Here is a 16,159-nt window from a genome sequence, read left to right as displayed (position 1 = left end):
TACCTAAGTACCTAGGTTATATTTTCTGTAAGTATTTTCCTTGTTACAGTTTTGGGCTAACAAGTCTAACAACATATTGTATAACTATATACTTACACTTACATAATAGCATACTTTTGGCAGATAAAACAATTTTTATAATTATTACCAATACATTAGTTAATGTTTAGATAACAGGCTACAAGAGTTGATTCATGACATTCAAATACAAGGTAATTGCGTATGGCCATAAACCGAATTCCACTGCTGAAAGTGACATAGGGTGACGTGGGGCACTGTATCGCTACATTTGTAATAGGTCCCACAACAGAACTGTACAAATTTGAAAGAGGACAGACCATATTAGGTACCTACGTGGAACATGCGTGGAACTGTAAAGATTAACAGATCGGCTGTGACTGTGAACCCGTGACATCGACGACTTCTGTTACTTTCTCGATCCAAATTGCGCCCCAGTTCGTATTAATTTTAATTTCGATTATTTATGGGGCTACCGTTTAACTGAGGCGGTTGGTAGGTATATATTAGTCACGACAAGTACATTACAGTATATTAGTCATACAAGTGCTATTCGCACATAAGTACATGTATCGTACAACGTTTTTCAGTACATATGGCATTTTAAATTTTCGAAATAGTAACGTAATGTGCTTATTATCGCACAAGTGCGGTAAAATACCACTATGTAAATTTTTACTATGCAGTTTTTTAAGTACAGTTGCACGATGAAGCGAATATATATGATACTCAAATGATGTGATGTGCTAGACTAGATCTGATATTACACTGATTTAAACTTCACGGTTTTTACTCATTATTAAGTCCCGTCGTCCCGTCATCGTTGTGAATTATTAATCAAGATCTGAAATTTTCTAGTGTTTTACTTGGCAGTTTGTACGTAATACCAGATACCTACCTTGATACACTGGTAGAATGGCTATAGGTAAGACAGTTTCTGCTTTTGGCTAAATGATAAATATTTATCCGTAAAGTGAACAATGACGTTATCTATACTCCGTAAGATAAATGTTAAGTCCATAAATACTTCAGTCTCTCTTCAGTCTGTCATAGATTTCGGAGAAATATCGTATATTTTCTTGTATTTCAACTGTCTTTGTTTAACCTTGGAAAAGATAAATATTCTAAACACCAGACAGGGTAAACCCTGTGTTCTCTTTAGACAAAAAATAAAATTTTGTGCATCTTATTCAATATAACTTTCCCAATTATACCGAAATACCTAATTATAGAAGATTGTCGTCAAGGTTAGGTACCTAAGTGAAATTATTTGGAAACCCTCACAAAGCTTAATTTGCTTTGATAAACTCCTACCCACAGAATCCATAGATGCGTTTAAATATCTAGTCCTGTTAGCTGATCAAAAGCAGACGTTATAACAACACAATAGGGCGTATGTTGCAGTGCGGAATTCTAATTATTTAGTGTCATCCAATATTGTCTGTAAGAAAACTCGAAGCACTCCGAAGCGTCGTGCCAATTATTTAGTTATTTGCGGATGAAGTGTAGTTTAACAACAACTCTCAATAAACGTACACAGAAATTGTTTTGATTAATAACTTTACGGCTATCGATTGAATCGGGCGTTTTAGTGTTATTTCCGCATCATGAATGTGCGATTTACGATCGAAAATGAGCAAGGAGTTAGTGACCACTGTGATTACATACGTTGACAAGCCAATTCTAGTAGATAAGTGTCCGGGCATTAAATAAATACTATCACCCGTATTCTATAAACTTACTAATATCGTTAACCTGAATTCGTGTTGTCAGTAAATTATAAGTAATTGTTTTTTTTTTCTTACAGGTCTAGACTTTTTAGAGCATGGGGCGGACTTCGAGGCAGCCATTTCGGCAACAGGTTAGTTGAACATGATATTACAAAAAAAAATGTAATTTTTGCTTTGTACTGTGTAGCTAATAGGTGTGTTTAACGCGTCTTCCATTAAACTGCACTCCATAACCCTTCAAGTGGCGGTCAACCCGTTAATTTAATGGTCGGATCGAAAAGCAGTAAACTGGCGGCCCACCACTCACACTCGATGCGAAAACCAGTAAACTGTCGGCCACCAGTGAATGGTTAATGAGGTGTTGCCGTATTTAGAGATGAAATTGGACGCATTTAAGTATAGTTACGCTGTTCTAGCGCCCAAAATTAGGTAGCGAGTTAGACAAGGATAGCGTACCGTAAGAAACACAAATACACTTGGTATAAATTTGTTGGTGAGGACCATTCATTCGGGAACGATCGCCTAGTCCGAGTTCAGTCTTGATTTTTACGAGGTTGTTTTGTAAAATAAATTGTATGTTAGCTCCCTTTTAATGATATAATCTTAAAAATAAAAGTCTTAGTTTGATAAATAAATATCAATCAACTCCAATCATCAATTTGTTTTATGGTGATATTCATTTTTAACAAGGAAACTGGAAAATTGACATTCTTCCGGAGTTTGATTAGGTCTGGCCAAGTGTATAAACATCATAATAATTTAATTGCTATATTGAAATGGCGTATTTAACGCTGATTTTAACGATATGTGATTTAATATACTTTCAAAGATAGAAAAACTTAAATCGACGATTTTGTAAAATTCTTTTAATCTGCGCTGACCACCCATCGGGGCCCCGCCACGTGACTGCTTTTGCGCAAATCCGCGGCGCCACTTGACTACTTTTCGCGTTTTCGCTGGCGCCACTTGAAGGGATAAAAGATCACAGATCTACTCACCTGTGAATCTTGCATTTTTTCCCTGTTGTCGAATAACAAGCACTATGTGATAAAGACATTATAATAATATACACAGTCCGCTTTAACTTTTATCGATAAACAAAACACTAAATAACACCTTACTCTTAAGAAAATGTACGAAGTAATCAGAGGTGGTCTACCAACTAGCAAAACAAATGCGGCTCGAGGCTAAATATTCGGTCATACATACATACTTATGTTGTGCTTATTGTCTTTCGGAGTTTTATCTTTATTCATTTGAATGTGTTCCTGAGTGATGGGTGTTTCTATGTATTTAAGTATTTATGCCTATATTATATACCTAGAATACCTACTAGCGACCCGCCCCGGCTTCGCACGGGTTAACAAATTATACATAAACCTTCCTCTTGAATCACTCTATCTATTAAAACAAACCGCATCAAAATCTGTTGCGCAGTTTTAAAGATCTAAGCATACATAGGGACAGACAGACAGCGGGAAGCGACTTTGTTTTATACTACCTATTATGTAGTGATGTCTATGTATACCTATTGTATGTGAAAATGGATAAGTTTTACCAAATCTTTGAATCTAACAGAATATTACAGTGGACAAACTGACCATCACGCCTTAAGTAGCCAATTTTACATATATAATATATGGCTTAAGGTTTAAGGTTTGGGACATCTATGCTATCTCTAATCACTATAATTTCGTCCCAACGATTACTGCTGTCGTGTAAATAATTATAACCTCACTGAGCACAAGTGTCTGTTTAACAAGACTCTAATAATAAGCAGTGATCGGAATTGGGTGAGCTAAAATACCTATTCTTCGCAAGAGGACATAATATGGGGCATTGTCGATGAAAAGGGTTCTTATTGTCGATGGCGCTTACGCCGCACAGCGTCGCGCGGCATTGTATTTATATCGGAGAATCGTTAATAATGGCGTAACCGCCATCGATAATAAGATCCCTTTTCATAGATAACATCACATATAGAGTGGTTACAACTGGGTAAAAAATATATTATTTCTTGAATAACAAACACTAACACTTGAATAACACTTTTCTAAACATGATATTGTTGTTCAGGCTTCGGCCGCTTCCACTTCTGCCTGCTGGCCATCACCGGGCTGATCTACGCCAACACGGCCATCGGCATCACCATCGTGTCGTTCGTGCTGCCCGCGGCCACCTGCGACTTCCGCATGACCTCCGCCGATAAGGGCTGGCTTACTGCCGCCCCCATGTTGGGTAAGTACCGGTTGCCGCTTCCACTTCTGCCTGCTGGCCATCACCGGGCTGATCTACGCCAACACGGCCATCGGCATCACCATCGTGTCGTTCGTGCTGCCCGCGGCCACCTGCGACTTCCGCATGACCTCCGCCGATAAGGGCTGGCTTACTGCCGCCCCCATGTTGGGTAAGTACCGGTTGCCGCTTCCACTTCTGCCTGCTGGCCATCACCGGGCTGATCTACGCCAACACGGCCATCGGCATCACCATCGTGTCGTTCGTGCTGCCCGCGGCCACCTGCGACTTCCGCATGACCTCCGCCGATAAGGGCTGGCTTACTGCCGCCCCCATGTTGGGTAAGTACCGGTTGCCGCTTCCACTTCTGCCTGCTGGCCATCACCGGGCTGATCTACGCCAACACGGCCATCGGCATCACCATCGTGTCGTTCGTGCTGCCCGCGGCCACCTGCGACTTCCGCATGACCTCCGCCGATAAGGGCTGGCTTACTGCCGCCCCCATGTTGGGTAAGTACCGGTTGCCGCTTCCACTTCTGCCTGCTGGCCATCACCGGGCTGATCTACGCCAACACGGCCATCGGCATCACCATCGTGTCGTTCGTGCTGCCCGCGGCCACCTGCGACTTCCGCATGACCTCCGCCGATAAGGGCTGGCTTACTGCCGCCCCCATGTTGGGTAAGTACCGGTTCCGCTTCCACTTCTGCCTGCTGGCCATCACCGGGCTGATCTACGCCAACACGGCCATCGGCATCACCATCGTGTCGTTCGTGCTGCCCGCGGCCACCTGCGACTTCCGCATGACCTCCGCCGATAAGGGCTGGCTTACTGCCGCCCCCATGTTGGGTAAGTACCAGTTGTATGTACGTATATATGGGTCATATCGTATACCTATCTCTGTAGGAGGCCATATACAAAGGTAAAGGCTATAAAGCCTAATTTCTAATTTCCTTTTTAGTGCTCCGCACAAAACTTTATTCGCGGAACACTTATGGGATCACTTCGGTCTTGTTTTATTGACCTAGTGATGAAGTCATTACAAGCTGTTAATTATTGTCCACAAGAGTGACAAGGTTTTTTTAAATCTGTGTATGTCCCGTATAGGACCTACTACTATACTCTCGAAAGAGTGAGTGAGCAGGGATGTGAGCAACACATACAGTACCTACACCATATACGAGGACCTCGAACCTACTCCTCTGTCATTGCCTTGCGCTACTAAATTTGCCGTTAGGTTATTTGTAGAAATATAAAGTTCATTTTGTACTTACCTACATTAATTTGATAACAATCGTTTTACTGTAAGGTCCAATAGGTACTATAATTAGACCAATGAATAATTCAGAAATGAAAGTAATGTTAATGATATTCGCTAATGTCATCGTTCTAGTTGTTGCCATAAAATTGTATACCTACTTATAGTTACATTGATACCTAGTACAAGTAATTTAGTCTACGACAAGAAAAATAACTTATACCGTCATCAGTAACATATTCCAGTCAAGACTGTGACTAATAGGTACAAATGTATTCCCATCAGTAGCATAGCCAAAGTGTTATGCCATGTAAATACCTACATACTTAAAACATAGGTTATATTTGGTTAATATTAGTAATATTTGAAGCGCGTGGACGAATCTGCATAAGTAATGTACCTAAATCTGAATTGCAAATGAGATTTGAAATGCGAATTTAAAGGATTATTCTTCCGGAGTTGTGAAAACCGTGACCTTTTACTTACTTTTAAAGAAAATTATATAAATTATTTGAGAAGATAAATACGCAGCCCGAATTTTTAAACCTCATATCAAATCGTATCAGGGCGTTTTTTTGTTGTCCCCTACACTTTGTTTTCAAATTTGGGATTTTTTATGTTATTTCTACTCAGAATCACGAGCTCTTTCTATCCTAATAAGAGAAAAAAAGTGTCGCAAAATTTCCATACATTTTTCGATCTTTCCATTCCGCGACCGCCATACAAAGTCTATGATAAATGGTGACGTAATGGAAATAAAAACCTTAGGACACTTTTTTTCTCCTATTAGGATAGAAAGAGCTCGTGATTCTGAGTAGAAATAACATAAAAAAGCCCAAATTTGAAAAAAAAAAGTGTACGGGACAACAAAAAAAACGCCCATCAAAGAGAGGTCTTAAAAAGGTATAGGTACCTACCTACATGTCTCTTTTGTTGTTGGCTGGATTGGCTATCATAAGAGCTAGGTATATCTACTTTGCAGTCGCATACAACCGCGCAAATGATCGTGTGCTAGGTCGAACCAAGTGCGAAGATTTCTGAGCAATGAGTAGCATCTTCTGGGTGGCATATAAGATATTTCTAAGTTGTATTACTCTTTTGCAGGCATGGTGATCGGTTCCTACTTCTGGGGCTGCCTGGCCGACACCAAGGGTCGCAAGATCGTGTTGGTGTCCACGCTGCTGCTGGACGGCTTCTGCGGCATCGTCTCGTCCTTCGTGCAGGTCCTCTCCATCTTCATGGCCTGCCGGTTCATTAACGGCTTTGCGTAAGTTTTTTTTATAAGCCTTTTTGTGTTACAAACCTTTTTACTAAGCTAAATCGGCCAGATCGTATCTAAGCCTAAGTTCTTTGACCCATACGTTTTTTGCAACTGTCTCAGTCAACCATTGGGTCAAACTGTGGGTCAAACACAAAATTGCAGCGCAGAAAATGCGTTATAGTAGCATTAGGAAGTTAGCATCGTAGCATCGATAGATCTATAAATAGGTACACGTGACATTTTCTACCAAAGCTTAACTGCGATCACGTTCGACACTTCGCAACAATGATGAGCCTGCAAGTTCTAAACGGTTATTCCTAAGAGTTTCTCAGAGGAACCAATATAATAATATGATCCTCGATTGCACATAATTGTTACAGATCTCGAGATACTAGGTACTTATACTGCTAAAACTGATACGTTGTATTCAGAGAGCGATGGGAACAGTCACGCGTCACAGCTGCTGTATTGAACATCGCTCTCAGAGTTCCCACGACCATTACTAGATCGTAAAATAATACCGTCGTTTTTTTTAATTGATGGCATCAAGGAAAAACAATGGTAATAGAGATGACATAGGTGTTGTTTGTTGACCATTAACTGTACTCGTAGTCTGTCATCTCAAAATCGAAGTCGTCATCTGAAAATGTCGATCAGATCATGGCCCCTTATTTATAACGCCCAAAGCGTTTTTTCACAATTTTAAAAAGCGATTAACAAATCGAGTAGAAATAATACCTACCTAATTTGGTGAATTTAGGGCCAAGGGTAGGTACCAACTTTCACGAGCCGTTAGTGTATCACGCTTCGTAATATATAACTATACCTACTTCCCTAATTATTATCCTAATAAATCTTCTGGTTTATTTCAGTGTCGCCGGCGCCATGGGTATCTGCTTCCCGTACCTGGGCGAGTTCCAGCAAACTAAATACAGAGAGAAGATCCTCTGCTGGATGGAAATGTTCTGGACTCTAGGAGTCATCTTGCTTCCTTGTACGTAAATATTATCTTTGAGAAACAAAGCCTAAATTTGAAATCAACGAGAAATACCGTCATACATGCATGACACAATATATTTCAACTTTTTTAAATTCCAACGTGTGTTCAATAAAGGCGTTAACTTTGCAGAATCCATAATTTGAACAATGTGCAATTCTAGTATTTAATAGTTAGTTATAGTTAACGGTTTTAAAAAAACTTACTTTCGACCAATTGTAACTTTTATACACGCCAATTTATCGGATTCAAAATTCTAATGGCGTTATTCATAAACGGCTGCTAACTTAATCAGTTGATGATCGTCGTTTGTCCCTATCTGTCGTTATGTCATAGAGAGGGAGAAACGATGATCATCAGTTGATTAACTTAGCAGACGTTTATGAATAAGGGGGTAAATATTTATAATATATGGATTGATACCCACTTCTAACAGTAACTTACCTATCTGAAGTTGAAGTCCGTAGCTCCCTTACCAATGTTAATTAATTATTAATCAAACTTCTAAAAGCAAAAATTTACAAGACTTACCTGGGCGTTTTTTTTGTTGTCCCCTACACTTTTTTTCAAATTTGGGATTTTTTATGTTATTTCTACTCAGAATCACGAGCTCTTTCTATCCTAATAGGAGAAAAAAAGAGTCCCAATATTTCCATACATTTTTCGATCTTTCCATTTCGCGACCGCCATAGGTACAAAGTCTATGAAAAATGGTGACGGAATGGAAATAAAAACCTTAGGACACTTTTTTTCTCCTATTAGGATAGAAAGAGCTCGTGATTCTGAGTAGAAATAACATAAAAAATCCCAAATTTGAGAAAAAAGTGTAGGGGACAACAAAAAAAACGCCCACCTACCATGTACTCCTCTCGCCCAGTGATCGCCTGGGCCATCATCCCCATCACCGGCATCCGCATCGAGAGCGGCTCCTTCTCCTACGACTCGTGGAACTGGTTCGTGGCCTCCTGCGGCGTGCCGTCCCTCATCCTGGGCTTCTGGCTGCTGACCTTCCCCGAGAGCCCCAAGTTCATGATCGAGTGCGGCGACTACGAGGACGCGCTCAAGTGCCTCAAGAGCGTCTACAAGCAGAACACCGGTGACGACCCCGATAACTATCCCGTGAGTTCAGTTACTTTCTCTAGCTTTCCATTACACCAAAATTACATTAATTATATAAAACATCACATAATTACACACTACATTTCTACAAATTACATAACACACAAAAAAAAACACGAGTCAAAAACAAAGCAGTCAGCAATCAGTCAAAAATCCCACCCCGCGTCATCCCAGGCGCAAAGGTGCCCAAAACGCTCGCCGCATTACCGCGCTGGACAATGCACCAGGAATGACCCGGAGCGGGGATAACCTTAAAAAACTCTCTAGCTTCTAAGCACCAACAGCCAGCCGTTTCGACCGCCAGAGGCACAAACAAATAGCCGTCCAATTCTGCATACTTCCATGCATGCATGCTTTCCATTTAGAATTTATGGAACTGGTGGAGTCAAAATAGTCTTTATTTTACCTCAATACGGATTATACAAAGAATACAGCAACTCAAGGAGAGGTACTATTGGCGATGGTCTGACACTATCAGGAAGACTTGTGTGCAAAGGGCAGCCCACGTTATTGCTTTTGGCCTGGGCACATTATTATAGTTAATGATCTTCAGTCATGAGGGAACGACAAGGAGATCTTTAATTCACGAAGAAATGTAAATTATGTAACTGTCTTTCAATTCCAGATCAAGAGCCTCAAGGAGAAAGTGCGAACCATATCGGTGGCGTCCCAGCACTCACAGAAGTCGGTGCGCAGCCTCAGCATGCGCAAACCCAAGGACCTCAAGAGGCTGTTCAGCGAGATCTGGGTCCAGACCAAGGCGCTCTGCAAGCCGCCTTACCTCAAATACACCGTCCTGACTTGTCTTATCCAGTTCGGCCTCACTACGGCGTAAGTTAACGCTATTTCTCATAAAACCAGTCTTAAAACTTAAGAAATAGGGAAGAAATTTCACTGAATCTGATCCCAACAGCATTACACCTGTAGCGACCAATCCTTTTTTTTTTTTTTTTTTTTTTAAGAGGGGAAATGCTTTACGCATACCACCCGGCGCGGGGACGGGCCGGGATGGTTATGTGGGACTCCCTGTTGTGGGCTAATGAGACCCCAGGTTTACCCACTAAAACCCCTCTGTTGCCGCCTCGCTGCTATAGGGCGAGGTCCCAGGAACGCCGAAGTACTCTTCCGCAACCTCGCCAGCGGCCGTCCGGACTCGGACCCGACCCTTGGGGAAATCACCCCTTCACCTCATTGGGCGCGTTGGCTACACATCGCGCCCGCCCACGCAGGGACCTTTCTGTAGGCGACAGGCGTCCCCGGGCCTGCCGCCCACAAGTGCCCTTATGGGGGTAACCGGCGGTCGTATGCCAACCGCCGCCGCCCCACGCGCTTGCGGCGCATTGGCTGAGAGGCCGGATCTTCCTCCCTGCCACGCTCCGCTGCCTCCTTCTGCACCATCACGTCCTCGCAGAAGGAGGCCAAGTAGCGACCAATCCTAACCTAACCAATCCAACTAATTCAGCAGATTCGCCTGTATTTATAGTTCGTTTTTTTAGCATTAGAAAGAAGGTAAGCGATCTTGATATGTCTTTTAATTAAAACGCTTTTTAAAAATCAGTAACTATTACTTACGAAAGCAGAAGAATATAAATGATCGTATTAGGTTCATAATTGTTACATATTTGCCGTGACTTATTTTTAAAACGTGTTTTTCAATTAAAAACACATCAAGATTGTTTACCTTTTTTCTAATGCTAAAAAAACGAACTATAGTAGGTAAAAACCTCAGAAAAGTACATGCTTTTTGTATGGTAAAACTATAATAAGTACCTAAATGGTAGGCTCAAATTCCAACTAAGCAGATTATTATCTACACTGTTCAGCCCATTCTTACAAGTTGCCTCTGAATCTAATCGAAAGCTTTGGGTCTCGACTTTACAGTGCGCCATCATACAAAAGTGGTAAGCTGTCTAACAAACGTGCCAAGCTCAGTGTGTAGGCAATAAGTTTATTTACCAACTACCCATACCCACAGGTTTTTACTCACAGCACAAAGGTTTAAAACAAATGCTTGTAAATGCAAATGCATCATCATACATCGGAGTTTTCGGTGCGGGAATGTATTACACTAGCCAAATAACAGGTAAAAACTATAAAAAACGATACTAATTTAACATTTCTAAGTACATTTGGACTTTACTTCTTCTTCCTCGCGTTGTCCCGGCATTTTGGCCACGGCTCATTGGAGCCTGGGGTCCGCTTGGCAACTAATCCCCGGAATTGGCGTAGGCACTAGTTTTTGGACTTTACTGCCTACGTTTAATTCATAGTTTGGTGATTATTTTACAATAAATAAAGTTATAAATACACGAAATCATTCCCGCACCGAAAACCCCGATGTATGGTCATCATGATCTCACCTCTATTATTGACGTAAATTTAAACATGAAATGAAAACTAGGATTAAAAGACTAGCACTCGGACCTTGACCTTACGTGATTCGTGAACAAATCACCTAAGTCCTCTATTCCAGCTACTACACCCTCATGGTCTGGTTCCCCGAGCTGTTCAACCGCTACGAGGAGTTCGAGCACAAGTTCCCCAACGTGTCCGCCTCCGTCTGCGACGTGTCCGGCATCGTCACCGAGGAAGCCAATGAGGATCCCTTCGACTGCCTGAAGACCATTGATTCCAGCGTGTACATGCATACCCTGATCGTCGGCCTGGCGTGCATCCCCACGTCGCTGTGGCTGCCCCTGTGCGTTCACAAGCTTGGAGCTAAATTCTTCTTGAGTGAGTATCGGCTGAGCATATAGCAGTTATAGTTTGTCAAAGGACTGTTGTCATTTCAAACATAGAGAGAATCATACTATCTTTGTTTTACACTAGTACTAGCACCCAAAAGACTGACTGACAAATTGGTTTGACCAACTACAATTGCGGAATTTCCGCATGTTTATGGGAGCTACCTCTACACCTAGAATAACACCTATAAATTAATGGTACCTACTTAGATAGGTACCTCAAGTATGACTAAATTTATAATCATCGAAACAACGGGCAGTTTTGAAAATAGATTAAAACACCTGAAACTATGTGGTATGGTAACTTACCTATTTATCTATTGTCATCGAATCTCACATTCTGAGACCGTAACCAAGATTTTGTGTCAAGTCAACCTCACAGTGCGTCCAAATCTGGCGAATGCGCCGCTTGCGCACCATTTGTGCACCCAATGCGTAATGCACGCGCGCAGTTAGCAGGCCTCTCGCAAAAACTCGCCATATCTGGACGTACCCTTAACTGTTATATTTGTATTACGTAATTAATGCGTTATTTTGCCCTTCAGTCTTCAGTTTAACGGTCGCCGGCATTGTCACAGTCGCCATGTACTACGTGCAGAACTCCACTCAGAACTTGGTGATGTCCTGCATCTTTGAAGCCCTCACTTCGCTCGCCATCTCGCTCGTCTTCTGCGTGCTTGTCGACTTGTTCCCTACGAACCTTAGGTAAGCAAAACGATTGACCCCTTTTCCTCTTTTACAGGTTCATTCAAAGTCCTATTTAAACCTATTTATGCTTTCTCTTTTTTCTAACGACATAATACTAGATACTAATAAAATCGTAATCAGGATTTTATTAGAGATATTACAGTACCTACGTTTTTACCAGTGTATTTTATGAGATCACATCGTTAGGTATGAGTGTTGTAAGTATTAATAACATGAAATACCATTATATTAGGTGGTTATGTTTACATAAATTACTATTTGCGTCCAGCTTAACTCAGTTGTAGTCAAACTAATCATTACCTAATCGATCAGTTGTAGATTTTAAAGGCTGTACTTACTTACCTATTTACTATAAAAGAGAACAGAAATGATTGAGCACGAGTTGGGCCTCAGCATAAGCGCTCATGATATGTCTTCTGTAACATCAGACGTTGTAGGTGTTGTTCATTACTAGTACGGTATACACCAGGGATGCGGATGCCGATTTTTTTGACATCCGCGGACGCGGATGCGGATGCGGATGCGGATGCGGATTTTTTAAGGCTCCCATCTGCGGATGGGAGCCTTAAAAAATCAGCACCATAAAAACGTCAAATATTACATTTTAGTAATTTTTATTTCAAAAAACCTGCCAAGTGCGAGTCGGACTCGCGTTCCAAGGGTTCCGTACATTAAGTCCCACTCACGCTTGACTGCTCATTTCTAATAGGTTTTTTTGGTTAATGACTAAATTACCTAGCAGTCTAGCACTTACGCCGATGCTAAGACGTTTCTGTACCGACCGAAAATAATGCGGAAGTTCCGCGGTTGCGGATGCGGATGCGGATATTCGCAACATCCCTGGTATAGACTATTGGCGTTATTCATAAACGGCTGTTTACTTAATCAGTTTATGATCATCGTTTGTCCCTATCTGTCGTTATGCCATAGAGAGGGACAAACGCCGATCATCAGCTGATCAACTTGGCAGACGTTTATGAATAAGGGCTGATAAGGGTAAGGGTAGGTAAGTAGTAATCCGATCCGTTTGTCGCAGGGTAATGGCCGCCGCGCTATCTCTGACGGCGGGCCGAGGCGGCGGGCTGATCGGCAACCTCTCCTTCGGGTATCTCATCGACATCAACTGTGTGGTGCCCATCGCGATCTTCTCATTCCTACTCTTCAGTAAGTATCATAGTTAACAAGAGACAGCACTATGTCCATAGAGTTGAATCTGTGTGGCTAACAGAGTTTCAAAACTCCGATTTCCTTGTGTTTACGCGCGATAGGTACCTAGTTACCTACGCATACATTCACAACCCGACCAGGGTTCAGTGCCAGTTAAGATATTTATATCGGTCAGAAAAAGTCTTAAGGTCCAAGGCGACTTACGGTATTTCAGATTAGATATTCTATTTAATAGTTAATTCCACAAATCAGTCTGACAGGGGCATACCTCTCCTTAATATCTAATTAATGGGGCGGCGCGGCGACTCACTTCATAACTTATTTACCTTAATGCCCGTAGTAGTAGTATTAGAATCGGTTAGCGCCAATTATTTAAAATTACATAACTATGAACAAATATAGTGCCATTTATTTATGTTAAGCTACTACGAATTCTAACGTCATGACTTCCTGTCTAACTTTGCACGTCTATTCGTTTGTCTATGGTTTAATTGTACTATTTACAACGAAAAATACTGTTATGAATAAAATATTAACATTTTTTTTTTACAGTGGCTGCCATCCTTTGCTTTTTCTTGCCAAAGACAGGCCAAGAGGCACTGGACTAAACTACCAACGAGTGCCATCAACTAGTGACTTAGACTGTCTGTGTAGAAATCACTCCGGAGTTGGGCCATTTCCTGATTTGCCAGTAATTAAACCGAACAGTACTGCTACCTGATTGGCTCAGATTTTGCCAATCGGGGCGTAATATTGCGTACTGCGTAGCGTACTGACAAGTCAGGAAAGAGCCTTAGTGTACATATCATTTAGGATGTAAATATTGAGGACTTAAGTATTATTTATTATCGAGATACTTACTTAGAATATTGTGTCGCGATTCGAATGGGTACCTATCCGACGCTCGTTACCTACTACTGTGATTGAATGCAGTATTTAAATAATGCCTTATTAATGTAATGTATGAAATGAATGTAACAGTATTTTAGAGTTGACTGATATTACAGTGCCCTTAAATTATTATTATTAATAAAGGTCAATTTACCTTATTATATTTTTGTTTTAATTTCTATCCCTATTTTTCGGCCTATTTTCAATGCAATTAAGCTCCATTTGAATTTCTACCTTAACACAGACATTATAAAGTCGATTTTTATTTAAAATATTCCACCCAATAGCCTGATATATGATTGTCGTCATGATAAGGTAGGAAATCAAACTATAAAACCACTAGCAACCCGCCCCGGCTTCGCACGGGTTACACAAAACCTTAAATTATACACTTAAACCTTCCTCAAGAATCACTCTATGGATACATGAAAACCGCATGAAAATCCGTTCAGTAGTTTTTCAGTTTATCGCGAACATGCATACACACAAACAGACAGACGCGGCGGGGGACTTTGTTTTATAAGGTTTAGTGATGTGTCAATCAAAAGCTAAAGGGTTAACAAACTCCCCTGGAATAGAAGGAATAAGGTTTTATGTTTTCATTAAAAAGTATCTTCTATATTAAACAACTTACATTTATTTAAAAATACATTAGATTATACAATGTTTTATAAAAATCAGACATACAGCAACAAAATTTAACATTTCTTTTTTCAACATATTACATGTTAAGTTAAATATTTTTTACGCAAGATGCGGAACATGTTTCTTAATAAAAATAATGGTTGTGAAAGGCGTGTACTAGAATGACACTGCTTAGCACTTTACTACGAATGCAGTAAAGTACTAAGAGCAACATACTTAACTATCTGTGGACCTTAAATCGTTGCAAATAGTTCACGAATGGTTAGTTAAATGAGTCGACAATGGTATATAAGCAAAGTACTTAATAAAAAGATAACTGGGCCAAAAATCCGCTCCCAATAAATGAAGCTATTACGTTTATAAAGATTAACTACACTTGATACTGAAGTCAACAGAAAATATATTTCAAATGAGTGAAATTATTTATTTAAATACAACTTATTAAGTTTGATGCTTTCTTATGTGATACTACATATAACATATTTCATTTGTGAGGTGCTACACTCGAGTTTGGTTCGAAGGTGCTGTTTTAAGTCTCAAAACAGTCTTATAACCATTCAGCCAAGTAATATACAAGCGTGTGGCAAAATAGCTATTCCCTGTTTTATAAAAGTTATTTGTGAATAAACGTGTATTAGACGCACACAAGAAAGCCAATTTTCATTTGGACGAGTAAATTAATATTTATTATAATTTTCTTTGATTTATATGGACTAAGTATAAAAACTTATTAAGGTCTCACTGAAATGATTGTAAGTTGTGTCCTAGTAGCAAGACTAACATATTGCATTCGTAGGTCACGCATGTTTATAGATCGAAACGCGCACATTATTAAAATGAGTGACAGCGAAAACGATAATCTGCGAATCTTATGCGAGTGAAACAGGTGATTTATGCATTCGAGAGAGGTGATTGTTAACTTCAACTTTTAAACGATTAAGGTCCGTCCAGATGTGACGAATACGCCGCTCACGCGTTATTGCGACAGGATTACTAACTGTTCCTAGACATTTTGTGGTGAGCTGCTTCCTTAGTGTACGACCTGTATGTAAGGCCTGACAAGATTGTAATCTAGCCGCCACGACGTCAAAACTTGCCAATCTAAAAATGCAATTTTGACTTGTCAAAACAAAGATTCAAATTAGAATGGAACACGAGACCTTTTTATAGGTCCTTGGGCGGCCAGAGGTTATATTTAGCCTTAAGATAGTTTCGCTACAAGCAGTTTACATATGGCAATAATCATCAAATTGTAAAATGGTATCGTCTTGTTTACATTAGTGACATTCGATGACTTTCAACGTCTGTTATCAAAGAATCTCGTTGCCAGTAAAGTAAATTAGTACCACTAAAAATCCGCCACATGGCGAAGGCCAAATAAAATCTTA

The 16,159-nt window shown here is 40.5% G+C and overlaps 1 protein-coding gene across 1 annotated transcript; it reads left to right on the top strand.

Annotated features, from left to right (window-relative positions):
* Positions 1 to 1,495: 1,495 nt before the first annotated feature.
* LOC134649667 (synaptic vesicle glycoprotein 2C-like) lies at positions 1,496 to 14,289 on the top strand. Its single transcript, XM_063504506.1, has 11 exons — positions 1,496 to 1,708; positions 1,826 to 1,879; positions 3,825 to 3,986; positions 6,344 to 6,506; positions 7,373 to 7,494; positions 8,375 to 8,616; positions 9,242 to 9,447; positions 11,090 to 11,349; positions 11,906 to 12,065; positions 13,105 to 13,232; positions 13,788 to 14,289. Exons 1-11 carry the CDS (start codon positions 1,630 to 1,632, stop codon positions 13,841 to 13,843), a joined length of 1,632 nt encoding a protein of 543 aa, XP_063360576.1. The 5' UTR covers positions 1,496 to 1,629; the 3' UTR covers positions 13,844 to 14,289.
* Positions 14,290 to 16,159: the final 1,870 nt, after the last annotated feature.

This window comes from Cydia amplana, chromosome 7, assembly GCF_948474715.1.
Source record: "Cydia amplana chromosome 7, ilCydAmpl1.1, whole genome shotgun sequence".
Taxonomy (NCBI): Eukaryota; Metazoa; Arthropoda; class Insecta; order Lepidoptera; family Tortricidae; genus Cydia; species Cydia amplana.
Note: the sequence above shows the minus strand (reverse complement) of the source record. Positions and strands in the feature narration are given on the sequence as shown.